Source organism: Xylocopa sonorina, chromosome 8 (assembly GCF_050948175.1).
Source record: "Xylocopa sonorina isolate GNS202 chromosome 8, iyXylSono1_principal, whole genome shotgun sequence".
NCBI classification, from domain to species: Eukaryota; Metazoa; Arthropoda; class Insecta; order Hymenoptera; family Apidae; genus Xylocopa; species Xylocopa sonorina.
In genome coordinates this window covers 13,014,944-13,042,711 of record NC_135200.1, presented here as the reverse complement: position 1 = coordinate 13,042,711, position 27,768 = coordinate 13,014,944, and the positions used below count along the sequence as shown (strand labels likewise).

General features: G+C 51.8%; 1 protein-coding gene across 1 annotated transcript; it reads left to right on the top strand.

Annotated features, from left to right (window-relative positions):
• Positions 1-588: 588 nt before the first annotated feature.
• Bif (protein phosphatase 1-binding protein bifocal) lies at positions 589-27,768 on the top strand. Its single transcript, XM_076900099.1, has 4 exons — positions 589-3,928; positions 15,032-15,205; positions 25,376-25,553; positions 25,997-27,768. Exons 1-4 carry the CDS (start codon positions 971-973, stop codon positions 26,239-26,241), a joined length of 3,555 nt encoding a protein of 1,184 aa, XP_076756214.1. The 5' UTR covers positions 589-970; the 3' UTR covers positions 26,242-27,768.

The window sequence follows — 27,768 nt, the reverse complement described above, 5'->3', positions numbered from 1 at the left end:
GGAGCGGCGTTTTGCTCGCTCGTGATGTGACGTCAGGGTGGTGAAGCGAGAGGCGGTAAAGGGAAACGGGGCTAGGAAGAAGGGTGAAAGAGAGGCAAGACTCGCGAACGGGCTCTGTCGTGCAACGAGAGGGGGCTGGTGGCAAAGTGGACGGGAGAGAGAGGCGGTATATCTCGGCAGGGGCAGGAGTGGAGTGCGAACGAACGAGCGAGGACGGCCGCCGCTCGCCTTTCCTCGGCGTTTCGTGTGGGTGCGCGAGTGCGTGCGTGAGTGCGTGCTCACGGGCAGGTACTTTCGTTTTTCAACGATTGACGAGCTTTCGTCGGGGTACGAGGCTGCACCGAGAAGTGGACACGATACGCGCATGTAGTTACCATGCAGTGAAATAATACGCGCACGCTAATACGTCCAGTTGTCGCCGATCGTCAGTGCGATGCGCGAACGCGTGTGCGTCTCTTACACGAACAGGTGCCTTTGATTTTTCTTTAATTAACCGACGTTCAACTCGTCTACGAGCCTCGCGAAACGGTGTACGCATGCGAATCTAGTCGAGCCGCAAAGGAGAGAGAACGAAAAAAGAAAAAAAGAAAGAGAGAGAAGAAACGTTTCACCGTGCAATCCGCCTACGGTTCGTACGGGTGACAAGCGTTCGGCGGTGCACGAGAGATAATGCACGCGAAACGATGTAAATAATTGGCGAAGGAACGAAACGTGTCCGCTGTCAGACTGGTACCCATACGAGGTTGCATATGCGCGAGAGACATCGATTTTCTAACGACCGTTCGCAGCTGTCCGTGTCTCTCGTCGAGGGAAGAATCCGCGTACGGGCACGATGAACAGAGATCGCCGCGCCTGAAAGGAAAGGGATACATTTTGACAGCGCGAGAAGCGGAACGGCCGCGAGGGGGACGTGCGGTGTGTCGTGTAGAATCGGGCGCGCTTTTGCGAACGCGCCCATCGCGCGTCCAACATGGCTACCACCGGCAACACGGCGACGAGCACCGGCGAAACGGGAGGCAGTAACGTGCCTCAGTGGAAAAGAGACTTAATCCAGCGTCGCAGGCAACAGAGCAAAGTTCTCGCGAGCAACGGGGCCAGTGTGAAGCTATGCTCGGCGGTAATCGGTTCGTCGACGACGACGGCGACGACGACGACAACGACAGCGGGCGTAACGACAGAATCGGCTGACCCGGCCGGTAGTCAAGATCAGTGGGCGGCCGTTGGCAATGCGTCGTCGAGAACCCGGTTGACCAGCACCGGAGAGGACAGCGTGTACGCGGTGAATAACTCGAGTGGCAGCGGCGGTAGTGGTGGAAGCGCCATTGCTGGTGTCGTTGTCTCTTCTTCGCCGTTTTTCTCGAGAGGACCGGCGTGTGGCGCCATCGTCAACAGCGGAACGACCGCCGCTGCCGACGTCGGCTCGACAGTCGCGTGCAACATGCGTCTCGAGGCGGATCTATCGTTCTGCTCCGACACGGAGGATGTTACTACGAACGGTACAGTGAGTAAACCGTCGACGGATATGGAACGGAAATCGGAACACGGCGACGGCTCGGAGATCGACGACTCGAGACAGGAGAGCGGCAAGGGGACCGACTCGTTGCCGTCGAGCTGCGACGAGCACCATCGCGGCTGTGGAACGAACAAGATCGAGAGGGACCTGCTCGCGGAATTGTCGAAAACGAAAACCGGTAAAATCGAGACGGAGATGGCGAGGAACAGAACCGGTAGCGACGACGGTGAAAGCGACAGCTCGGAGGAGTTGCAGTACGGGCCAGGTATCGTGAACAAATTGAAGAGCAAGTATCTTAACCTCACTCTTCGGGAGATGAACAAGAGCCGCGTGACGGTGCAACGTTTTCGGCGGGCGGCGAGCCTCGAGGATCTGTTGGACTGCGAGGACGATCCCGGGGAGAAGAACGCGAGGAAGTACGCGAAAAGGGCGACGAACGGCGCGGCCGTGAAAACGGACAGATACAGGAACGCGTCGCGCGGCAACGAGTCGATGAAACGAGCACGGAGCGTCGAGACGTTGCTGAGATACAACGGCACGGAGGAGGTCGGCAGTACCCACGGCGTTTCCGGTCGCGTCGCGGCGAACGGTTTGAAGCAGGACCCGGTGAGCGATCACATTATCCTGATCGATCGTACCACCGTGAAGATAGAGAGCCGATTGGGCGAGCTGGACAGGCCGAAGCCCGTCAACAAACCGAAGAGGATCAAACCGTTGCTGGCGGAAACGGAGAGGCCGCCACCGGATCTAGTCAAGACCACCATGAGAATCTTCGAGGGGTCCGCGAAGAAGTTGAAACCGAAAGGCGAGGTGGCCGCGAAAGTGGCCACCTTCAAGACCATCAACGACACGTTCAAGGCCCAGGCGCAGAAGAAGGTGGTACCGAAACCGCCGATACAGCCGAAACCGTTCGTGAACGGGAACTCGAGGGGACCCGGTTCACCGAAGAAGATCGTCTTGCCGCAGAAACCGACCGCGGAGCTGATCGAGACCCAAGACGGCCAGGAGGAGTACCACATCGACGGGGTAATCACGGATCCCATAGTGCAGTCGGTGTCGTCGGTGGTCAGCAAGTTCCAGCAGATCGAGAAGTCGTACTCCCCGTCCCCGTCGCCCGAGCCATCCTTTAAATTGAAATTCTCGCCCGCGCCCAGTCCCGAGCCCCAATTAAGTAAATTAAAATCCTCCCTGGAGATCAGCGTCAAGTCACCGCCCGTAACGCCCGTTCTTTCCCCCAGAATTCCCTCGCCCAGGCTGCAGAGCCCTTCGTCACCGATGAAGGACACGCTCAGGCAGAGTTCGCCGCGTGTCCACAGCCCGCCCTCCCCGATCAAGGATCATCCGATCAGGCAGAATTCCAGCCCGGTCCACAAGCCGCCGCCGCCGAGTCCCAGCAGGGAACTGTTTAGACAAATATCCGTGTCCGACTCGGACACCAGCCAGAACGAGGAGAGCATCCTCTGCACGCAGCATCCGAGGCAGCAGCAGCCACCACCGGAGAGGATACCGAGTCCCGTCGAACAAGAGAAGCCCGAGGAGACCAACGGATCGCTCGAGATCTCGCCATCGATCTTGGAGGACGACGACGACGACGACGACAACCACTCCGTCGAGGAGACGGACGCACCGAAAACGATCTCAAAGACCGCGCTGGAGAACATCGCGAGAACCGGCGTCACGATGCAATTCAGTTTCTGCGACAAACCGACCTCCAACAAGAGCTATCTACCAGGATTCAAACAGAACGGCCAGAAGCCGATGGACGAGCATCAAACGGAGACTCGGATCGAGACGAAGACCTCCCCGTTGCCCTCGGAACCCTGGAGCAAGCCGTTTTTCACCGGAGGTTCCACGAACACCGTAACCGATCAGGAGGCAGTCTGCAGGATACAGGAGAGGCTAGAGCCGGAGAAGTGCGACAGGAAAATCGAGGATGTCAAAGAGGACACGGACGTCCCTAAGGTGAACGTCGAGACGAAACCGATCGGTGCTATATGCAGCCTGGGTCTTAAGTCGTCGACCGTCCCGTCCTACCCGCAGGTGAACGAATCGAAACCGATCAGGTGCCAAAAGACCGAGTCACCGCCTCAGAAACAGATCGGGATCATAAGACCGCTCGTGTCGACGAAGCCGCAGCACACGCAACAGAGTCTGAGCAATCGCGAGCTGGAGAAGAATTTGATCAATCGAGTGAAGAGCATAGAACAGCCGACCAAGGTGGTGGTCAGCTTGAAGAGCGCCGACGAGATTCAACCTGCTAAAAAGTCCGGCTCAACCGGCACCGGGCTATGGGAGACGAAGCCTTGGAATCAGCAAAACAACACCATGGTGTTCAATTTCAGCAACCGGAAGGACGTGCCCGATTATATTGAGAACGACGGACTCATCATTAAGAAGAAACGGGAGAAGCCGAAGGTGAGTCATCGGTTACTCGTAATCTTACTATTTTACGCGATTTTATCGTGTCGACGACTACAACACTGCGTCCACACGTGTATAGTTATCAATGGAGGATGGCTCCAACCATGTTATTGTTTTTATACAGCAATTAGGAATCTAATCATTTCACAATCAATAGCGAATTGTAAGCATAAATTGATCCTAATTGTTGTGGGAATTAAAAGTTCTAAGATATTTCTAGTCTAGCGAACGTATCTAGGAATGAATTTTTTCTTACAAAGATATGTACGCGATACAACGTGTAGATAAAGCGAGAGTTTTAAACTAATTGACTAAAGAAATAGGATCGAGGCTGTTCGCGGAGGATTTGAAATTGCTGTTCGAAAAACGAGACCCGCTTCGCGGCGAGCAGCGACGGGAGTTCGAAGGCGTTGCATCGGTGGAAACTCGGCAACAGTTCGTGATCCGGTTGCAAGAAGTTTACGATCGATACGGTTCGACAGTAGCCTGGCACGGAAGACTTTCTTTTCGTACGTGTAGACATCATCGGAACATTTCACTTTCCTTAATATCGTTTTGGTTAACAAAAGCGTCGCTGTCGCCGCGCCGTACGCAGCACAATACAAGTACGTGCTCTCACGCGGCGGCGCACGTAGAATTTCAAGTGACGTCTGAGCATTCGTGGCACGCGGTCACATTTAACCGGCTCCTATACGACATTTATTTGTTTTCCATTCCAACGTCGAGTAGCAGGATGTCGCGCGTTCAACCCGATCGTAAACTTGTCCCACAGCTGATGCTGTTTTCGTTCAAAACGGTAACACGACCTCTCTTCTTCTCCTGCGACAACTGTGCGTTCCTCTTCGTAATCGAACGCCTGACTTTTAAACTTCTCTCTCTCTCTCTCTCTTTCTCTGCTCTACTCTACTCTTCCGCGCTTTAAACTCGCACAGGTCGTGTCCACGGTATTTCGTGGAAAACGTAGAAAATTAAGATCGCGATCGGTATATCGAAGGTGATTATTGGTCTTACTTTCTCGTATTAGATAACCCGGAAATGCGACCGCTCGTTCGAATACGAATTATCCTCGTAATTTGTTTAGGCCTCGGCGAGGCGATCCGGTTCTCAGCAGCGTCGGCTTAAAGGAATTTTTGGGCCCCTCCGCGATGTCTTATTTTGGCTCGGCCGCGTCCATCGCGGGAAACGAATCGCTGCACTTTGCACGCTAACTAACCCAGTTCATTGTAGATATTGAGCCGGCTGGAAAGCATTCTCGTTTCCTTTTGCGATGCACCGTTTGTATTGCGATACCCGAGTAAATATAACTCGTCGAACGCGCGCAGAATTCACGTGCAGACATTTTCCACTGGATCGTTCGAAAACAAAATCGTAAAGATTGGTTTACTGCGCTTTATTATCATAAAGATAGGATGACAGTAGATACTCGTATGCTAAAAGGATATCACAATGTACACTTGTTGCGAGCGATAACAGTCTATCTGATGGAAGCTTGTGGAAATCATCCGGATAACGTGCTCGTTGAGAGAACGGGAATTTCTACAAGAAAGGAATGGAGCTGCTCCTCGGATTGCGGAACGACGCTTGTATCTTATCTTTTATTTCGATTTACCTTCAAAATGGTAAATAAGCGTGTTAATTTTACAAAGATCCCGCTTCTCTTCTCTCGGGTATACCACGTTTCTTGCCACACGATCATCGATCATGGTCGCTCGCGAGATCGCCGCTGCTTTATCTAATGGCTGTAACGGGGTTTCCGCGAATTGACCACCGGAAGAGAACGAGCAAACGTTCTGTCTCGAAGGAGGACCGTTTAACGAACCAGAAACCGGATAATACTCGCCGACCTGCACGAAACTGGAAGAGCTCAACCTCAAAATTACTTCGCCTCGAGACCACGTACGTGATTAGTCCTCGCGATACTTTTTCTACCCCTTCCAATCGATCTGTTCCGTCTCGATCGTCCTTGGATCGACTGAAAGGCCGTCTGGAATGGAGAAGGCTCTTTTGTGCCCACACCTCTTAAGCTATTTTCCGTAGGCCAGCCAAGCGGCTGTTCCACGGATTAAGAATCGATCCCTGACGACCAACCAGGATCGACAACGCTCGAACCAGCGATTAAGCAGCTCGCGAAGCCATCGGTTGCCACCGAAACAATTAGGTTAGCCTAAGAACGAGGCTACGAGCGATGAGATCAACCGGTTAACACCTACGCAATAATCGCGTCGCGGCAAAGCCGTAGTCGCACCTCTGCGAATCCATTTTTCTTCCCTGCGCTCGATGTGCGCGTAGGTGTACGTTTACCTTTAAGCAGCAGCCAGGCATCGTGCAGAGATAAAATTTCGCGTGGCACGCGTAATTCGATTAAACGACACGTCCTCGTCGTATCGTATTGCTCGCCTCCAAACGTTATATGGCTCAGCTTAGAACCGGCGCTGCCTAAGTACACTTGCACATACGTGTACGCACACCGTGGCAGCGGTTCTGAGGTTGTTGTCAGCGGTCCGCTGCCGGTTATAATCTTCTCCCGTTGGTAATTAAACAGAAATTGAACAACCTTAGATCGCGCGATAACGAAGTTGCATAGACGCTTCCCGGGTAGCCGGTTATGAAATCACGGGGGGAGTAGAGAGGACGGAAAGATTTATCTTTCCAATGTTAAGCATGCTAACTCTGTGCACACGTTTCTTCTTTCGTTCATTAGTAGCGGCATATTTTTTCTCGCTACTAACGAACGAAAGCAAGAGTCACGTGTTCTTCGAAAAATCGATGCAACTTTGGCTCCAGCGAAATATTGTTCGCTCGTCGTTAACGCTAACCTCTACGCGAGTAGTCTCGCGTAAGGTCGCTCGATTTTCCTTCTTCCGAGCGATCTGGCAAACTGGACGAGTGTCACGGTGCGCAGAAACCGAGAATGAGATGCAACCAGATTGCTCGAGATACGCGATCGTATCACGCGCGGGACGCTATATAGCTAGGCGTTAATTAACCTTCGACGACCTCGTAATAATTACGCAATCGCGAACATTGCACCCAGCCAGCGGCGCTTAGGTATATTATACAAAACGCGACGGGTTTCGATCCCGCTGATTATCGTCGGCTTCGTAATTGAACGGTATAATTGGTCTAATTAATCGACGAAAATATTCGCGGCGAGGATACGTGGGCCCCCGTAACGAGGTAAAAGGCTCCCTTCACCGTGTGATCCGCACGCGGAATTAGGTCGTGGAACGATTCTGTGCTTAGAGGAAGTCAGCCTTCTCGTCTCTCTTCGATCCACGTGATTCTACGTGGTCGCTGGATGAACAAGAGACGCCGGATATCGGACCGCGGTTACGACGCGCCGTACGCGCTACGAATAAGCGCGTTCGTAACGCTGCACCGCCGCGCTCGACCGTTTCTCCGTTTCTATCCAGAGACGTACACGTATACAATAGGGATAGAATCGTAATCGGGAACGGAGGTAATTGCCAACGAAAGAGGAGGATGGAAAAGAGGAAAACGTAATGGAATTCCTGGCAACGTACCCTTCTGGAATTCCTAGAGGTAGCCGACTGAAACGATGAGCGTTTCGTAATGCAGCCGGAAAGAAATTAATTGCTGAACCTGGCGTTACCAACTTGATATTACGTCGACCGAAAGTACGCGTAGGTGGTTAGATTTTGTACGTAACCGATTCACGAGGGGTTGTGCCCCGCCAATAATGCCCGGTATCGATTCCCCGTCCTCTCGCCTGCTTTTTCTATCGTATTTCACCAAGCTTATCTAGATGCGTTATACAATGGGCCGCAAAGTAGTTTTAGCACGCCTCCGCGTTCTCTAATATCTTAACTCTTTGGAGTATGCAAAACGGCGACTCTCGATGCTACGTCACGTGTCTCTTGACGTAAATATTGACGTATCTAAGACGCACGCGGATTTAATTCTCTTTCGTACCTCTACAAGATTATTTATTATCCTCGATGCGTTATTCAAGCATTCTTTATGGGATTTAGTTATCGCAAGCTCGCGATCTGAAGTCGAAGAGTGAACTCCGGTTGCCTCGTTTATGTATTGGTAACGCGTGTACCAGTAATGGCGCGCCACCACGTTTTTCTCCGCTCGTATACCCATTCCACGCGTTTACGAGTAAGCGGTAGGTAGAACATCTGTTGATAAGCGCGCGCTAAGGGCGCCGCATATTTCGAATGACGCGGTAACGGTAAACTCTTTCACGATATTCCGAAAGTCGATAGCCCCCCCTCCCCTCGCTGGTGAAAGCAGAAATTACGTGGCACCTTTGCGTCTTAATTGTGCCGCGACGGCGATGGAAATAAAGAATTCCAGGTTGTCGTTGTCCGAGTTTCGGTAAGAGGGATCCTCCGGCTACGGCAGTGGAGAGACTTGGAAAGTTTCGCTGGCGAAGAAGCGATTCGAGGACGTTAACTCGTAAAGGTAAACTCGTTACGACGGGGTTGTTAGCTAAGCTCGTTCTCCACCGCGGTTATTATTATTACGTTAGAACGGTCGGCCGATGTCCACGTTTCGTCGCTGGAAACGTACGATTATCGAGCGCTGCTGCTGGTACCCGCGCAAGGACGTAAAAACCGGAAAGGAAACCGCGGCCTATGATTACGAGTTATTACGTAATCATTAAAATACGTTTCTTCGCTTTTTGCGTTATTACAGTTATCACGAGAGCACGGTGCCTCGCTACGTGCAGTAAACTGCCGACCTACTGATGTAACATCGCGCGCGTAACACTCGGAAAAGGAAAATCGACCGTGCCTCCTTTGCTTACCATCTTTCTCCACCGAAACCGAGCCCCTCACCCCCCTTTACGCGTCCCATCACGATTCTCGGCACAGCCGTTCGAATTCCTCGGAATTCAATGGGACGGAATACCACAGGCTCGTACGCGCCTGAACGGAAGTGCGTTCGTCCTCGCGCGTCGAGAAGCTTGTCCCCAACAGCCGTCGTCGGCGAAGAGGGACAAACATGGCGACGAGAAGCTTATCCTTGTATAAACACACAAACACATCGGCGCTCCTCCTCGAGCGAGTGGATGCGCGCTCGGTTTTAGGGTGCTCCCCGCGTGATGACTCACGGTTGTTTATCGATTGATAATTAAGAAACGGACAAGACAGCGCCCCGATACAGGGTATCTCGTCGATGCGTCAGCCGCTTTCCCGTGGTGCGTGGCAGTGATTCTTTTCAAAGTTAACGCGCCCGATAAGGCGCTCGAGGCGTTCCACCGCGTCGAGCCCCGGTGGTGTGGCTCGATCGAAAGGCTTCGATGATTTTGCAAAACGTTTTACCACGGTCTTTGGTCACCGTGGAGAAAGGAAACAAGCGCGAGCGAGCTGTTCGCCCGTCGTTCGAAGAACCACTGTTCCCCGGTTTCGTCAGCAGGTCTGCCGTGTTGCATGTACGGTAATCGAGTTTACACCCGGAGAAGGTATCCTTGACCTTATTTCTTTCGATAACTATTACCTACGGTGGTCCCAGCGCGCGGCATCCTACCTCGCGGATCCAAGGATCTTCAAGCGGAGCGATCGCGAGCCTCTCGAAGGGGGACGCGCGGCGGTTATCGCGGTCGTTTGTCGTTGCCGATAATCGTCGATCGGTCGCGGGCAATAATTTAACGGCGGAACGATTCAGACCGGCAGATTAACATCGCGTGCACAGTTATCTCGGCTTGGTCCCGAGACGGAGACGTCTCTTTTCATCGACGATGGAAACGGAACGAGACCGCGGCGCGCGGCTCCTCGATCGGCTGTCCCGCGGTCACGAGAGGTCGCGGCTGGTTCGAGAAATTGCCAGGTAGAAGTTAGATAGCCGATCGGAGAACCGGCTGAGAAACGGCAGCGACGCGGCCGTATCGCGGCTAGTGACATTCCATAAGACGATATGGGAATTCTCTGCTGTATATGGCTGTCCTAGAGGAACGCCGTGCCCGGCGGAGGGAGAGAGAACCAGGCTCGGGCCCGTTATCGCGTTTCAGACTCGCTCCTTAAGCCGGCCTTCTAAGGAGCATTGCGCTCTAACGATCGTGTCGCAACTGAATCGACCGCTACGATTTTTGGTATGTAGGCCGCGCGACAATAGCTTCTCCTTTGCTCGTTACCTGCTCTTCCGTCCCGCGGCGGACAATGCATTCTTGCATAATTGATGCCTTCGAAGGTTCGCGCCCGATGGGAACCCGATCGACTGCGTCCTGCACCGAATTTCGCCCGTTCCAGTCGACCACGATGATTCATCCGTCCGTTCGCGACGCGGTCTACGATTTTTCGTCACGTGATTTTGACAGAACAGAACAGAACGCCCTGGGGACGAGCAGAACCGGTTGCCCGGATACGCGCTCGCGTACTCGCGATACCGTCGACCGTGATCGGCTCGCCATCGAGCCACCACCATTCACGTCGAGGATCGGTTTATCGCGTCGATAATCCTGGTAATAATTAGCCGCGCGAGGCTCGTTTTACGACTGAATAACGCTCGCGAGGATGTTAAACCGTTAAATAGCTCCGTAATTTTAATCGCGATCGGTAGTCGATGTCAACCGTTCGATCCGAGCGATGAAACCGGGCATTGAATTTCAATAAGTCGTCAACGAACCGTAACGCAGCGTAAGACGCGTAATTCTGGCCGATCGAGATTCGAGAACGAAGCCACCGGCTTCGTTAGAATTATTTATAGTCGGGTAGTAATCTTACTGCACAATATATCGTATACTGTTACTCTTGAAAGACTTTCTCCGAACGAGTCCATAAGATCCACGCCGTAGCGCTGCGTTTCTCGGGACAAAGACGATCGTAACATTTTAAAGCGGTTGCCCGTTTACCATTCGAAGGAATGTCCCGGACGGGACACGCGACGACGTACCGCCTGCCCGTTTAAGGAGTCCATTTCTGAAATCGATCGCGGCGAGAAACCGCGCGGATTCGAAACCAATTAGGAGTGAATTAGCGTGGCATCCCCGATGAACTTCTCCTGCTGTCCGGTACCGCTCGATCCGGCCAGCCGGTGCATTCCTTAACCCCATTGCCGTTTACGTTTTTATCATCGCGACGCGGCAGTAAATAAGCCGCGATGGGTCGCGCGGTCAGGATTCGAGTACTCGAACCGCGATCCAAGAAATTTACCGTCCGACGACGGGGCAAAATCCACAGCCCAGCGAGATCGGTTTCTGTCCTGTTGCCGCGCGTGCTCCATCGCCAGCTCCGTTAATTGGCCCGTTTGCCAAGTTAAGCGAACGTTTAATAAAACGTTCCTCGCGATCGCTGGATTCCTCCTCCGCTCGCGTATCGAGAGCACTCTCCGTTCTTTCACGGTGGGATTCCGAATGCGTGACCTCGTTTGACCTTGACCAGCGACGCGGCCCCGGGGAAAACTTGATCGCCGACACGAGCGACGAGCCTGCTCGTAGGTCGAATTTGCATTTGTATGCGAGGCTCGAGCGTTGCTTCACCTTCGATCGTTGCATCCCTCTTACGCAACGGATCCAGCTTTTGGCGCACGTTTGCCTCGGATCGGAGAGTACCTTAGCGCTCGCTATAATCTGAGACAGTTTCACGAATGAGTCATTCACAGTAGCGATTATCTCCGTCCCCCTGAACACTTTTCACAACCGAGCCACTCGAATACCGATACCGCTGAGGTCAGACCAAACTAAGTATGACGTAGTTGGGCAATTAAAGTTGCGCTATCGAGCTCTTCGTCGCTTCGAGTGACATTAACGGCGCGAATAACCAGCATTGCGAACAGGAAAAACTGTGTCCACGGACAAATTACTGTTTCCCGTCCGTCAACGTATCAGTCCGGTTCTATTAATCACTCGGCTGGTACGACACGCGTTGGCTACCCGTTAGACGAAAATAGCGAGCGCGTAAACGGGAATTCGCTGGAAGGTTGCAGCGAACGCGACCTCCGTGGATTAATCTTGACACCGCGTATGAATCACCCTCGACGCGACTACGCGGGGGCTCCAATTTAGAAACGCTGCGACGACGAGTGTCGCGGTGGCCCGCGAAAACCGGCGTCGCCTGGTCGGCACGGTGGCAGTTTTTCGTTGGGGCCAGCGAAATCGGCGGCTGAGTCACGCGGTTTCCGACGCGACGTCGCGCGAGCCGACCAAAACGGAAAGCGGCGAATAAATTTATCGGTCCCGCGGACAGACGTCGGGACAAAACGCAGGGGCGTGGTTCCGCTTGCATAATTCCGCGTCCCACGGGACCCCGTTCGAATGAATGGTTCGCGCGGGAACGTCGATCGCCCGCGAACGGGGGTAGAACAAAAGGGTGAAAGTTTCTAGTTTGAGGAACTGGTATCGGAGATAAAATCGGTCTCTGCCGCGGTTCGAACGCGAGAGTTATTATCCCGTGGCCCTCGACGAGGGCGTCCCTGCAACGTCCAGCGATGGAATTTTCTGAGAGACTGGACGGAGCAATACTCGCGGTGACGAAAGTGGAACAAGCCTACGTCCGCGTCGGTTTTGTCGCAAATTTAGGTAGGTAGGAAGCCTTAACAGGCTTTCAGTTAACGGAATTAACGTTAATAAGGATGCTTGGCACGGATCGCCGAGGAACAAGGAAATGAACTTTTAATCGGTCGCGCGCAACGTAGCTCGTGTACAAAGAGAGCGATTTTATGCGGACGGTTACATTTTTACAAGCACGGTACCACTCGGTAAAACTCGTTGCGAGGAGGCCACGGGTAACGCTGGAGAACGAGTTCGTTAAACGGCGAGAACCACTCGCGGACAGAGAAATGCGTACGCGCATTCGAACGATCGCATTTCCTTCTGGCTCTCTTATTCTTTCGTTTTTAAAGATCGTATCTTAGTTATGACGCGCGTTCCCGTCTCCGCGGGCGCGGACTCGAAACCATCGGGACGAAGTAGACCTCTCTGACGGCAGTTTTATTTTCGAGACAACCCTCGTTGCGATCCGGTCCCCGCCTTCTTCGACTCGACGCGGTCCGAGGACGGTAAAGGGCTCACTTATGCGGGCTCGCGCCTCCGCCAGCGCAGGTGTACGCGTCGAGAACGCATTCGCATGCAATCGTTAGAGGAGCGCGTCTGTCGTGGACTCTTCGAAGGTTCAAGGCCCAACCCGGCAGAGTGATACCCCGGTGCGCTTGGAATAATGGAAAGGAACGTCCTGGGAATTTCTCATGAAGTCAGGGACCTCGTCCTTAGGTTCATTGCCATTCCTCGCCTCGCCTACACCTTTGTCGTCCGCCTCGAGTATCCTCGCGCCCTTTTTTTTCCATTCAACGTCCATCCACGAGACGCTGGTCGTCGCTAACCAACCGTCGATCCACGACCATTTCCCTTCGAGTCGTACGTAGCGCCAGTTCGAGCAGCTTGAACTTGCACGGTCGTGAAAATCGTCGGTCGATCGTGTAAAGTTAACAGCACCGGTTCTAATCGGTACCATTTACGGACGTGGACGTATCAGAGCTAACGATCCGCCTGCCTGGTTCAACGTTACGCCAGATCGCACGGTAAACGTGGATCGAACGATTCTTCTCACGATGCCTTATCGCCGAGGGATCGCTTGCATAATGTGCCCGCCATAACCAAACGACGCTGATCGCTTCACGGAAGAGGGCGAAGATATCGAAGCTGATTTCTTCGCACGACCGCATCAGCGAGTCGACCATTATCGTACGATCGATAACGCCTGGCGATCGGTTATCTTGCTCGCTTTTTATCGGTTATTAAACAATGTACGACTCACGTGTTATTCCTACCGATGACTCGAAGATGTTCCAGCTTAAGACGATCGTCGAGGAAGCGAGGAAAGCTTACCAATACTATTTCTCATCGATTCGAGGCATTTAAAAAAAGCCTTCCGGGTAGAGTGTGTTGCTTCTGTAAACGAATGCCTTCACCAAGAATTCTGCTACGATATGAAACACTCCACGAATACGTCCTCTCGCGCCGCGCGCGTTAAAACCCGGCGAGATTGAATCGTGCCGTTCGTATCTTCCATCCGGCGATCGATAATCCGCCGCGATTCATGATCGATATCTTCTCGTCCGAGTGCATCCGCGGCACGTTGTAGCATTCAAATCCAGATATTGCGTTGCACGGCCCCGATCTCTGCTCGCCCGTAATGCGGCTCAACGTTATGATCCGTGACCGTATCTCTTTTCCTTTTTTTTTTTTTTCTTCCTTAGATCGCATCGTTCAGTCCGAATTCTCCGAGTGACGCGAACAGAAAAAGTAGACGAGGATCGCGCGGAAATACTCGCGAATAACGACGGATCACTTTCGAACAGGCCGCAACGACGATTGCTGGTCGGAACTAGACCGGAAATCGAGCGATCGTTCCATTTCACGCGCGATTATTCCCAGCAGCGAGCGATCGGGGGATCGCTCGTAGAAATTGTCTAATAGAATTTCTCTATCAGCGCTGTCTCAGTTTATCGAACGAGTCGATCGAGCAATTTTCGTTCGCCAATTTCGCACGGCTCTTGCCACGTGCCACGCGTGCGCAGAAGTGGCAGACGCGAGAGGAAATTAGTCGGAGATCGAAGGACAGCGAACTGACGAGCGTGTCTCGTCTCCGACTCGGTTTCCAAATCGACAGGATGTTCGTTCAGGAAATAATTGAAAGGCGGCGGATGTCGATGAATAACGCGGCTCGTCCCGTGCGAGTTATTCGACATTGAGAGCCCCGAAGGGAACGCGTCGAGAAAGTTACGACGCTCGATCTCGCGACCAGATCTTGGATGTCTCCTCTATACACGCGTACCTATACATACGCCTCTCTGTTCTTCTCTTAAGAGACGTTGCTTGCGTCAGCAATCGAACATGCTTGGACGAGAAGAATCGCAACGCGAGACGAGCACGTGGGCACGAGGTTTCGCGTTGAACGGACGCGGAAGCAACTCGTTCGAAGGAAAATCAGCGAAATCGTGCGAACGGGCGAGAATTTTTCGTGGCTCCGTAGCAATAATGATCGCGGTCACGCGGTTTCCTCGAAACTCGGTCGTGGAGACTCGAAAGTCACCTCACTGGATTCCACGCGTCACGTTCCGATTTCCGAGAGAGTTTTAACTCTTTTTCCATTTCTTATTTTCGTGTGCCTTCATTTTCGTCCGTGTCCACAGGTCGGCGACGGAGGCATCATAGTGTTGGACGCGACGTTGGACGCATCGACGACCGACGACGGCGAATGGGAGCTGGCCGGTGGTCCACCATCGCCTTGCGACGTGTCCTTCTTCAACGACAACGTTCTCATCAATGGACGCAGCAATCTCTCGAGGACGCCGCGAAATCACAAAGTAAGATACCAATTTCTCTTTCTCGGCTATTTTCCTTACGGAGATCGTGCGCGCGCGCGATTGAAACAATCGAGCGTTATCTAATCCACAGCTTCGATGCACGTTCCATCGACGTTTTCCACGTTAGTTTTTCTCAGCGATAGTAACGCGTAGTAACATCTCCCGATCGGTTCGAACCGTTTATCTAATCTAATCAACCGCAGCTCTCCACCCGTGGTAGCCTTGGCTAGGGAGCCCGTTTAAGTCGAAAAGCAAGCGACGTAATACCATCACCAAGGCCCTCGCCTCACCGTGGGAATGCGCTTTCCCTCGTGAAAGAGATTGTAAAATATTCAAGGGCGAGCTGCGCCCCGAGAGCCTTTCAACTTTTTTCTCCCTTCGCGCGACCGTCCCCCGTTACGACACGTCCAGTTCCCTGGGACCAAATTTCCGACGCGCCCTTTTTCTCCTCGTCCTCGTGATCGCCTCGCGCGCCTCGAAGCGAATCAAGGCGAACGACGGGGCGCGAGAATTCGCCTCGCGTCTTCAGCTAACACTTCCGAGATAGATGATCAGGTATCGCGCGCGGTAGAGCCGACCAGCCGGATACAACTTGCATACTAGGTGTAACAGCTGCGCGTCATTGCCGCGATAGCTTATCCGTGTCTAAATACACGTAGCCAGTGAGCGTTCGAGCCGAGTCATGCTCGATTCCTATGCAATTAAGGATACACGCGGTAAACGTTTCCTTTCGCGGCGTAATTCCTTCGGTCATCGTGTTTGTCAGCCGACGGACAAAGCCCGCGACGGTTTACGAGCCGATAATCTTCGGATAGCCACGGATTCGTACGGCGGCGAGAGTTCGACGAACCGCTCGGGACACGGCGAGAACTCGCGAGGAGCCCAACGAGTTTCGGTGGAACAGGTATCTCCCGAGGCCCGAGGGTACGTTTTACCATAGCTCGAGAGACGATCGAAACGATACTCGCCCCTCTCGAGCTACGGGATAATCGTTCCAAATAATCAATGCGCTGTAACGTCGCGTGATTAAGTTTCACGGGCGGACTTCTCCCGTCGTTAGAGGCGAAATTGCTCTTGAACGATAGCCGGCGATCGATTCGCCACTGCCTCCTCAATTGACCGCGACTGTGACACTTCGACGATGAAATTCTCCGCGTTCCACCGACCGAGTTCTCTGATTCATCGCGTGGTTTCCAAACGCCTGTTGCGGTACCTGAAACGCGGACCAGAGGATAGAGATCGAAAACGGAGTGTTCGTTGGCAAACATCGTTCTACGCCGATTTAATATCGTAAAAAGAAGCAATCGAAAGGGAGTACCTAAAGGGGAGGAAATTTTGTTGCAAACTGGAACGTTCCTCGAGGGAACGCGAAACACAATCGGAGTTAATTTGCCCGGTGCGGTGCCTGTTTTCGAATTTATTTCCTTGTTCGAAGCGTCGTTTCTCATTCGAGACTTGACCATCCAAAACGGGCGAACGAAATCACCGTGAAGTCCGCGGAACGCTTTTAAAAAGATCGACTTTCTCACGGGCGCGCGAGTGCACGCGGATTCCCGTGACGACTAGACCGCTCGTAAGCTCGCCCGTTACTACTCGGTGTCGGCTCGCCAAGTAAAAGTATCCGACGATTTTCAAGCGGCTCGTCGAAGGAGTTAATCTACCGTGTTTCGTGCGAACGCGTCGAGTAGAGCCGCGCGAATTCCTCGTCCGCCCCCGCCGCGATACGCCTTGTCGCGGTTCCGGGTGTTCCACAAAAACCACGCCGCCACGGGAAAGATAGGAAAAGTCAAAGGTGAAACCTTTGGTCCGACGATGGATAGCTACTTTTCTCCTCTGAGATGGGACGGATTAACGAGCCCCGATCGACGGACAAGTAATCGAGGTAATTTTCGGAAAATTGGAAGTTACGCAACGGCGTCGTGGCAGCTGGTAATGGCGATCGTCCTCGAGAGTCCTCCGTCTACTCTCGTACGCCTAGATCTGGTACCCCCGGCGTTTGCTTCGATTTCAATGTCCAATTAGAGGCGCGCTCGCTGTAACCTTTAATAACGCGTTACGTAACGAGATGGTATGAAAAATGGAAACCGGTAAAAGCAGGAATTTGCATATTCGAAAGTCCGTCTGTGGACGGGGGTGGAGGGAACTCGCGGTGAAAACGCCGTTGGAATATTTCGTAGTAAAAGCGTTCGAAATGGCCGGAGCACGGCCTCGTCACGCTTATTGTCCGGCGATCGATCTCTCAGGCTGTGGCCCCGAGAAAACCGATATCTCCTGAATCGATTGTTCGCCGATGCGTCGTATTTTCTTCGTCGCGGATTTACTCCGGTGTCCACCGACCGTGTCCGATCGATAGAAACTCCGGACAGGCTATTTACACGACGTGGAATTCCGTGGCCTGAGTTATCGTCGAATGATTCTCCTCGCGTAGAAAACGCGGCCGTTGTTCGACGCGTTCCTACAGGCCTCGTCGAACCTTCGATGTATACCCGCGCCGCACGTATCGACGCGCGACGACGTGTCCGTTCGTATGCTCGCCTTTGTCTGGATAAACGCGTCCACGTCGATACGGAACTATCGCTGAACCGACGCGGAACCGTTGCCGAACGGATGCGTCACTGATACGTGCTGCGAACGGAGTTTAAGCTCTCGTCCAACGTTCAATTGGATAAGGTGCCGGACTCGACGTTGGGACGGGAACTTCCACGAATTCGTTGGGAGCCGGGGGGTTTAAATGCCATTACCTTAAAACGGCGTCGACCGAAAGCAAAGCCGCGTACTTACTTAAGCCGGACCATAAAAGTAAGTATCGCGTAAAGTTTGTCTTGTGCGACGCGCGAAAGCGTTCCCGCGGGCCCCGACGCCGTTGTTCGGTTAGAAATCTCGGCTCTCCCCGCGAGAACGCGCGGCCTGAAACGCGGCTTCCGCGCTATATTTTCATTTTATTGAACGCGCTGGAATTTCTAACGGTGAACAATCGCACGGTTGAAAACACCCCGTGCCCGGGATGACGCGCGTCCCGCGACCGAGCGTTCGCATCTCGCGAAAACGGCTCGACTTGCGCAACCACTCGCGCGCGGTTTAACTAACTAACCGACGCGTTCATACTCCTTTTTTTTCTAAGCGTCGCGAATTCTTCGCCGTGTTTCGACATCGGCTACGTACAATTAACAGCCGACCGCAGGTGTTTCTCCAAAGACGAGAAATATCCGAGCATTTCGCTCGACTAATTCGACAATTAGGAGCACCGCTCGTTACGAGAAATTAACGATTACGTGCGTCTATGCTGTGTCCGCTGGCGGAAACTTCGAATCCTCTCGCGTTCGTTCGCCAGAAAGTAGAACTGAAATTTTCGTAGAGAGGACTCCACGCTCCGTGGAAAACCGCGCGGTGTTGACCAGTGTTTCGTGCGCGAAATTGTCCGCGTCTGGCGAACGCTGGCGTGAATAATTTGTTCTTTACGATCCGCTTCGCTCCCGCGTGTCTGTCGTACGGTTTCACCTCGCGAACAATCGGTTTTATTACCGATACCAGCAGGGCCGCGCGAGGTGTCGCGCGACGATAAAACCGCGCGTGGTTGGCGCGCGAGCACGGTTCGATATGGTAACACACCCAACCTGGACAAGGAGAGAACGCTCGTGCGAGATTCGTCGATCCTGTTCCACGGTCGAACATTTCGAAACAACGAAGACGCGCGAAGAAGAACGCAACCGCGAGGCGGTAGCTGGTCCCTCCTCGTTCGCCAGGTAACGCGCGCGCGAACACGTGGGACCGTAATGGAGGACGATACTCCGCGAGCTATTTAACGTACGCTTACTCCGAGGACACGCGCGATCTACGAGAGAAATCTGAGTGTTGACAATAGCCGTATTGTCGTGCGGTAACTCGAGTGCTGAATACAATTAATGTATCTATTCTATGCCACGAAAGGATCCTAAGAAGCTATTCTCGATTCCGCTTGCGATTAGAACGTATGTAACCCCTTGTCTCTTGGTTTCCGGGTACTTGCTCACTTTGCTAAAAGAATCGAGCTTGATCGTTACATAAAATTACCCGTGTTCAAGTTCGATCAAGAACTGCGAGAAGAAGAGAGCAAAGACAGTTCTGTTCTCTCGCGAAATCGATCGCGACGAGACGCTGAAGCTCGATCGATTAACCGTGGAGCGTTGGGAAAAGGGACATCGGGTTGGTTTCCAATGGCGCGGGAACAGGAGGCCCCGGATCCGCGACCAGAGTGGCTCACGGTCCCTTTATTAATAGCGAGCCGTGAAAGGTAACGAGCAGCGCTCCGGTGCGAGGCCATTACCGGAGACATTACGCGTGCAACATCTGATAATGCGAACGATCGTGAAGCGCGGCTGGTGTATCTACTCGGTCGCGCTCCAAGGCTGCGGTCTTTGTATCTCGCTACCGCTTACCGTCGATCCCCCGTGCCCATCGATCTTCCGCATGAGATCCTACCGCTGGACGTGTAATTGTCGGTAAATTGGTTGGAACAGGTGAATTTTTCAAACGGTTTATTACCTTCCCCGATGAATGTACAGTGCTTCCTCGAGTAACGCGAGGATTAGGGACGCTGGCTGCCTCCGCGTTTGGAGAACATCCCTCCCACGCTGCGAAGGGAATACGCTGTGAAGCCTGCTCGTGTTTTTCGAACGATACCTTACATTTTCAATTCGCTCCAGTTCTCTGTCTTCTTCTTTTGTCTGAGAAAAATCTGCGCGTGCAATCGAAATCGTGTCTACCGTCGCGTTAACGGAACGTTTGAGAATCATCCCCGACAAGGCCGCTTATCAAAACAACTACCGAATCGCGAGGTGAATTGCAGACTACGCGCGCGCAGAAATTCGTCGAAGAGGCTGTAAACCCGGGTAAACAAGAGAGTTATCAGCGAGTAATTACAACGACGAATTCTCGGAATCCCCACAGCGGCTATATAATTGCGACGAAGAAACTTATTGCATAATTGGCTGTAACGAATCGCAAACAAGGGCTCTCTCTCTCTTCCGTCGAGCACAATCGTTGCGTTCAAGAGCGACGCGACACCGTAACAGCGCACCTTTTCCCGCTGAATCGAGCAGTCTGCGATTTGTTGACAATCGTCAGCGATTCCTACGATCCTCGAAGCCTCGTTCGCGCCGTCCTTGATCGAAACTGGGTCGAGAATTCGAAGCGTTCGTTTACACGCTGACTGTGCCTTCGCCAGCGAATTTCGAACGTTCGAAAAGGCACGTTCTCTCAGGCACAGTCAAGGTTACTTTTTCTTACGGAGAGTTGCCGATCGGTTGCGTGAAATTTCATAATTTCGCGTTCGATCACCAGCGTGGCGCAGTAACTCGGCTAAGCGAACGTTATTCCGCGGATCGTTCGACGTGGAGCCATTCGTGGGCGAGTTTTCGTGGTCGTCGACCCCGGGGTGCCGCTCGCCACCCGTCAACAATTGCGAAATCGTTCCATTCCGGTGAAAATTGCCAGCAATACGGCTCGATCGTTTAATGGAGAGCCGTAGCAGCGTCTGGACACGGTCGTCGACGGAAAGGGGAGAAAAAATACGAAAGTCAATTGTAATTCCCGCGAGCCGAGCGAATCGCCGGAAGCGCGGCGCGATTCTTTTCTAGCTCCTTCGTGCTCGCCACGCGGAAACGTTACCTCGCATCGGCGACGAAAGGTAAAAGGATTCGATCTGCATTTGTAATCTCGCCTCGTTGCGGAAAACTCGACCAGTAATTACGTACGTTTCGTAATTCGCGTTGGTATACTCGCGAAGAGGCGGAGGACGCGCTGCTCGTTTCCTCTGGCACGTGCGCCTCGGTTTATTTCCGGCATCGGGGAAAAAGAGTACGACTTTCGTCCTTATCGGTCGCGACATCGCAATTACGTCGCACGGTCACGCGGAGCGGGAACGGGCGCGCGAAACGAGCGATTTCGAAAATGTCACACGTCGAAATCGTGCGCGTTTATCTAAATAAACGGTGGTAAACTTGCCTGATATAAAGTAATGTAAACGTTTGACGCGCGATAAAGTAATTAAAATAACGATTTACGACGTGCGAGCGCTCATAACCGTGCCGCTATCTAATTATCGGATTTTAAATTCCCCTTTTACGATGTTTGAACGATTATTCAATTATTTCCGGTGGATTTCGTATATTTTTCCCCCTCTTATCGGAGGTATTACGTGCGCCACCTGATACGGTTGATGCATATGTGCTGTCGTTCAAGGTTATTCGAAGGTCACCGCTGGAGAACGATATTCGGAAGACCTCGAGATAACGCGGCTCGCGTACAATTCGAAAAATATCCATTCTCGCGATGGAAATTACGCGTTCGTTGAACGGTTTTGCACGGTGCGAGGAGGAACGCGAACGGAAACGTTTCCAACGCCGGCGGAGCCGAGCCAATCTCTCAGCGCGCTAATAAATTCAGCCGGTGTTGGGTCATAAACATGCCATTGCTTTGTAGGATCTATTTTCGAAGAATGCATCCTACGTGCATCGTCGTTGAATAGCCCGCTCGGCGTGTATGCAAATGAACAAATAATGTAAACACGCGTAGACGCGGCTAATTCGCTTCTAACATACTTACGCGTGTCTGTCCCCCCTGATAACGGTATTCGAAGCAATTCATGCGATCGATAACGAATAACCACGTAATAATCGAAAAAGAAAACTCCTCATCACTCGCTCCTAGCTAGCGCAACGACTTCCTCGTTCTTGAAACATCGTCATCGTTACTTAGGGATCGCGAGGATCGTCCTCCGGCAATTTTCGCGACAATTACAGTCAACTTTCGTCGCTCCTCGATAGAGCAGAGGAACAATGCGACGATTACGCTGCTCTGTGATTAATTCTTTCAGTCTCTCCTTCCGTAGAACACGGTTGGCATTATACGATCATATGAAACGTTGAAAATTCAATTTTTAACGAAGCATTCCGCTGTCAGGTGGCTAGAACGATGACTGAGTAGGCGACTTCTTTCGAAATGAGTCATCGGCGTGGTTCATCGCGATAAATGATCTCACAACGAAAGCGTCGCGCGCGGCAAAGGGATCGGAACGCGCATTGAATCGACTCGCTTGCTCGCTGGCTCGCTCGCTCGCTCGCTGCTCTTTGAATCCGCGATGTCTCATGACCCGTTTAATCTTGTCAGCGCGAGGAAGATTACGGGTTTCGTCGGACGTAACGAATGCCCTCGCGTCCGCGTTTCTTGCCGCCCGTCCATTCGACGCGGTTTCCACGGTGAGAAACGGGGTTGTTCGGGGCGTCGCGACGATAAATCCCCTCTCGACGTTTTTGCGTCGCGCCTACCGTGCAACACGACCTGCTCGCCTCTTCGACGTGAAAGAGGACGTTACCAGCCTGCGTTCACCTCCTCGCGTCGCGTTAAAAACCTTTGCGCTCCCCTCGACGATTATTATCGACGCGCAACCGTACGCGGATGATGTTACTTCCACAGATACATACGATCCTCGCGGAGCCGCTTTTGTGCCAGCAGAAAATCCGTAATCGCGCGTGGCGTTAAAAATTTCGATCGTTAACGCGGAGACGACGCGACAGCGATGGCGGCGGCGCATGTGGGACGCGAAATGTAACGCGTAATACGTAAAAGCTCGTTTAGCTTCCTCTTTCTATTGTCCGCAGCGATAAACGGTTTCCTTTCCGGGAGACGATAACAGGCGTTATTGTTCCACCGCGTCTAGTTAAAAGTAACGGGTCCACTCGCGACATTGTCCACGGACTTTTTATTTATTCTGATTAACCTGCCAGGAATCGTTCCCGATCGGGCTCGAACAATTTTCTCGGGTTCGAGGGAACACGCACGAAGCGAACCACGGGCCTCGAGCTGTTTTTATCGATCGTAAAGATGCAAAGCAGAACGAAACGACGTCGTTCTCGATGTTTCCGGTTGTCTCTTTACGAGATCGGTGAAGGATAGCTCGATCGATTCGTGGAATCCTTCGAATTGATTCCCAAGTCGAATTCTCTCGTTTATCAAATTGACGAGCGCCTCGAGCTACGATATCTCTTTTATTTCTTCCCGTTCTTTATTTTTTTTTTTCTTTACGATGGCATAAAAGTTACTCTCGAGATACTCTCGCTCGGCGCCGTGGTGCACTGGCTTGATTTTATGGTCGAGAAAGCACGCGCGCGACACAAAAGGTTCACTCTCTTTTGAGGGTAGTTCGGTTCACCGTTTTCTTCGTGAAAATCAATATAACGGCGACCAATGAGCGCGTGGCCCGGCGGGGGCATCTCGGTTCGGGGAACGATTCGACACACGCCTCGTCGACGTGCCACGCGAAACTTTCCACCGTGATATTTGCCCTCGGCCAACGAATGGCTCGCCCGTTCCGTTTATTGACAGTGGCCGTTTTCGCGCCAAGAGGAAAGCCTTTTCTACCAGACCGCGCGCACGGACACTTCCTCCCGCCATTCGCACACGTGCGCCGTTTCCTCGATCCTCGTAGCCGTTTTACCATAAGCGACTTTGTTGCGAGAAGAGTCGCGCTTTCGAACGAACGCGCGGCTCGGTTGTACAGTTTCATTCCGTCGCATCGCCGGATGAGACTCCGCTCCGCGAGGACTCGACGGCTCGTTAAACTGGATGGAATCAGGTAGATTATACAATGCAACTTCTTCTGCTCGCTGTCGATGACCCAAGACGGACGCTAGGGTCGTAATTAACTGGCACCATTAATTATCCATCGAGTTCCGGGCGTTCTTGACCTTCGTCGACGAACCTTCGCTGCTCCTTTCGAATCCGTTCCTACCGTTCGGTTCGCAGCCGATTCAAAATTTCACTGCGATACTCGCAAACGAACCGATCCACTCGAGAGAACCCGCGTACGCACTTTCCCTGCCGCGCGTGGCGATTCAGCTCTAATCCTACTCCTATCGCTACCACTTGAGCGAACGAAAATGCTGATTGAGATTTATGGCACGGGAAGTGTATTCAGCGTGCTCGTTTCTTTCTCCAAGATCCATGTAATCCGACTACTTGCCGGAGGATCATTTTTTTTTCTTCTCTCTCTCTCTCTCTCTAGTCGATGCGAGCTGGAATCCGTTGGCGAAACACGCCGCTGAAACCTACAGGACAATACCGCCGTCTAGTTTATAGCGAAACAGCTTCGTGGCTCTGGAAACCGAACACACATAGTTAACCTCTGGTGGAAATAATCACGGGTACTGTTACCTATGCGCCAACCTGGCAATACCAGAGACCATTGTAAGGAATTTATTTGCTCCAGCGATTTAATCGCGCTACCATTCCGCTCGCTGTGCAATAACAGCGAAACTATGGAGGAACCATTCGATCGTGCCGCGATTAAGCGCGAGGGGAACAGTCGGTGTGCACTTTTAAGCGTCGTAAGAATTTTTTGGAGGAGAAAGTGTTTGGCTCTTCCCGCTCCTGAAATAACAGATCTCCCCGATGGTCCGCCTTAAGCCGCGTGCACACTCAAAGACAGCTCTCGTGGATCCTCTGTTCGACAGAGGTCTCCAAATATCTGAATTCGAACGTTTTTATATTTCTTGCCGAGAGAGACCATCCCCGTTTTTCATAATCACCGCTGAATTCTCAACTACTTGTTACGCGACCAGACGACTTCTAGGAACTCTGATTCTCATTATATCCGCGGACGGTTTGTGAATACCGAAGTAGACGCGCCTTAACTCTTTAGTGCGCGCGATATTGAAAAGAGAAACCCAAGTTGCGCGGAAACTTTTCTCTTTTTTGAGAAATAAAATATGAAAAGTGTACTGCCACGAGTAACTTGAATTCCCAATCCGTTTGCGGCTCGACGGATGCACGGCGAACAGTAAACGGCGAGCTGCGGCGGCCTCTGGAAAAAGAATTGCTTTCTCTTTTGATCATGTTCGTCGGCGAGAGAAGCGTGCGAGAAGGCGATGTCCTCTCTAGCAGTCGAAAAAGCATCGAGTGTGACGAGTTACTGTTATTCCAGGCTGCGTGCCGTTGTTTGTTCTTCCCGTGTCTTATTTGTACCGGCACTCCGCGCGCGATACACAACAGACGTTGCGCCCTCTCTTCTGCTCGCCTGGTTACGTTCGCGTGCCACAAATACACTTTTGTCCCGGCGAGAATATGTTCCGAATTCGTCTCGACACGATGAAGACCGCAATTGATTAAAACGATACGACGTTACGATTGTTTCAGCATCGAATACAGTTCGACGACACGGCCACGCGTACCTTCGAATACCCCAGCGAGGCATCGATGCTGGAGGGCGAGAGCAGCGTGGATGGCGAAACTTCCGGTTCCGTCGAGCAATCGCCTATGATCAGCAATAAAACGTCCTCGATCAATTCGACGACCAGCATGCCGACCCTTCTCGGTAATTTTCGTCTCTACTCTCGTTACCACGAGTCTGCGTTGTCGATCCAATTTTTCTCTTTTTTTTTTTTATCTTTCATTCCCCATTCCTTCACGTTTTTACTCGGAAACGATTCCTATCCACGTCACCGTTCTCGACTAAATTCTCGTGTTTTCGATCTTTTGCAGCGGCGACGTTCGCGCATCACGTTCTATCTCCCGTGAACACCGTCGATCCTGCGAAAGAGTCTCTGCTATAAATCAGTACCATAGTTTCTCCAGAAACGCTTCTAACTTCCCTACCGTTGACTTTAGACGAGAATTCTTTCCTCCTCTCTCATTCCACGCCTCGCGTTTCACGCATAGCATTCACCCACCAGTAGTAGTACTCGAGAGGTTTTTTTAGCGAAATCGCGCAGGTAGCCGAACGTAGCCCGCCTGAAAGCTAGTGCTTTGTCCTCGCAGGTGGTGGTGGTGGCCTAGCCAGTTACACTCCTAGCAAAGTGGACTTGACGTCCGAAGGGTTCGAGCTGGGCGTAACCAGAGCCGTGTCCTCGAGTCCGTTGCAGACCTCGACCTCGATATCGTCGACACCGCCGACCAGCGCCACGTCCGATCACCTGGACAACGAGAACGAGATCGACTACCTGAAACCCGCTCAGGACGGCGGCGCGTGGGGCTCCGAAACGACCGGCGATCTTCTCTACTGATGCGACCGAGAAAGACCGGGCGAAGGCGCGTGAACCGACCAGAGGGACCGACCTTCGACCCCGAGGAACCTCGTTACTCCTTGGAGGGGAGCAAAGAATCCCAAGTTCCGACCGCTCGCAAGACTAATCCGCAAAGTAGCGTTCTATCGTTTCCTTTTTTCGTCGCGACGAAAGAAAGAACCTTCCACGCGGAGGAGAAGCGGACGAGCGACCAGTAAAGTGCGCTAACGTGACGATTGCTCATCAAACCTATGAATAAGCGAACTGTAACTTCTTTTATTTTTTTTTTTTCTTTTCTTTTCTTCGCAAAATGCGTCGCGCGTCCCGGGCACGCCTTAGATGTACGCGTAAGCACGCGCGCGGATAGTTTCGCTGTCGTACGAGCCGCGCGCAATTATTCCCCTCGCCGTTCGGAAAGGGTGGAGGGGGGCGAATCAAAAAAGGCAGACAGACAAATGTTCGCTCGCGAACGCATCGAGACGAGAAGCAAACCTTTTCTTAGATAATTAAGCGAGCTGATAAACAGTATCATTCCAAGTATATGCATTTACTTTGTATCGCCACGGTAATAACGAAGTGATGAACAGACTTTTCCTAAGTAACGTGTAACTGAAACTGCCAAAACGCGTCAGTGCTTTTCTTTCTTTTTTCCTTTTTTTTTTATATATATACATATATATGTATAAATATATACATACCACGTGTAGCAGTTTAAAACGGAGAGCCCAGTGATCGGTGAATCCTTCCAGGGCGAGCAGAGAGGGAGGAAAAATACGAGCATATCACCTTTTTGGCACATTTTATAACAAATAAGAGAAGTCGACGATGGAACTGAACATTTTCTAACCTTTTTGAGATTACTTTAGTGCTGAGCTGTTTAACGTTCGAGCCGCTGCCAGTCGAAGGCTAGAGTTTTGTGGAAAAGTAGCAAGAATTACGAGGAAAAATGATAAATAGAAAAGAAAAGAAGAAAACGATTGCGTGCGAAGAATAAGAATTTCATCGAGAAGAAACAAGCAACATTGAAAAACACTCACGGTTAGATTTGTAAAAGGTTTTTTGCCAAAGTAGAATATAAGTCTACTTACTATACACATTTAATACTACATGTACAATAAGTGAAAGTTTTTGGTCCAGGTACGACACTAGGATTGTAAATTCGAGGAAGAAAAGAAAAAATTCACTCTTTATACTGAAAAGTATGTTAAACCATACCAATATCTCTCACGGATGCTCAAGGTTCGGTCGGATTTCGATGTCTAAGGTACATTTCCGATATCGTTTCGTTCGTTTTATATTTCCCTTTTCGTTTTTTCTTACATACAGACGAGGACCAAACGGAAAAAAAAGAAACGACAATTATCGAGTACGTATTCCGATACGAAAACTGCGAAGGGAAAATAATAGCGATTTGTTAATGATGTGCGTTAATTTTAAGCGAATCAAATTTTGTACATACCAAATTGTGATCGATCTCAAAGTTAATCTCGCGGTTTATACGAAGGAAACTAAGAAAAGAAAAAAAGA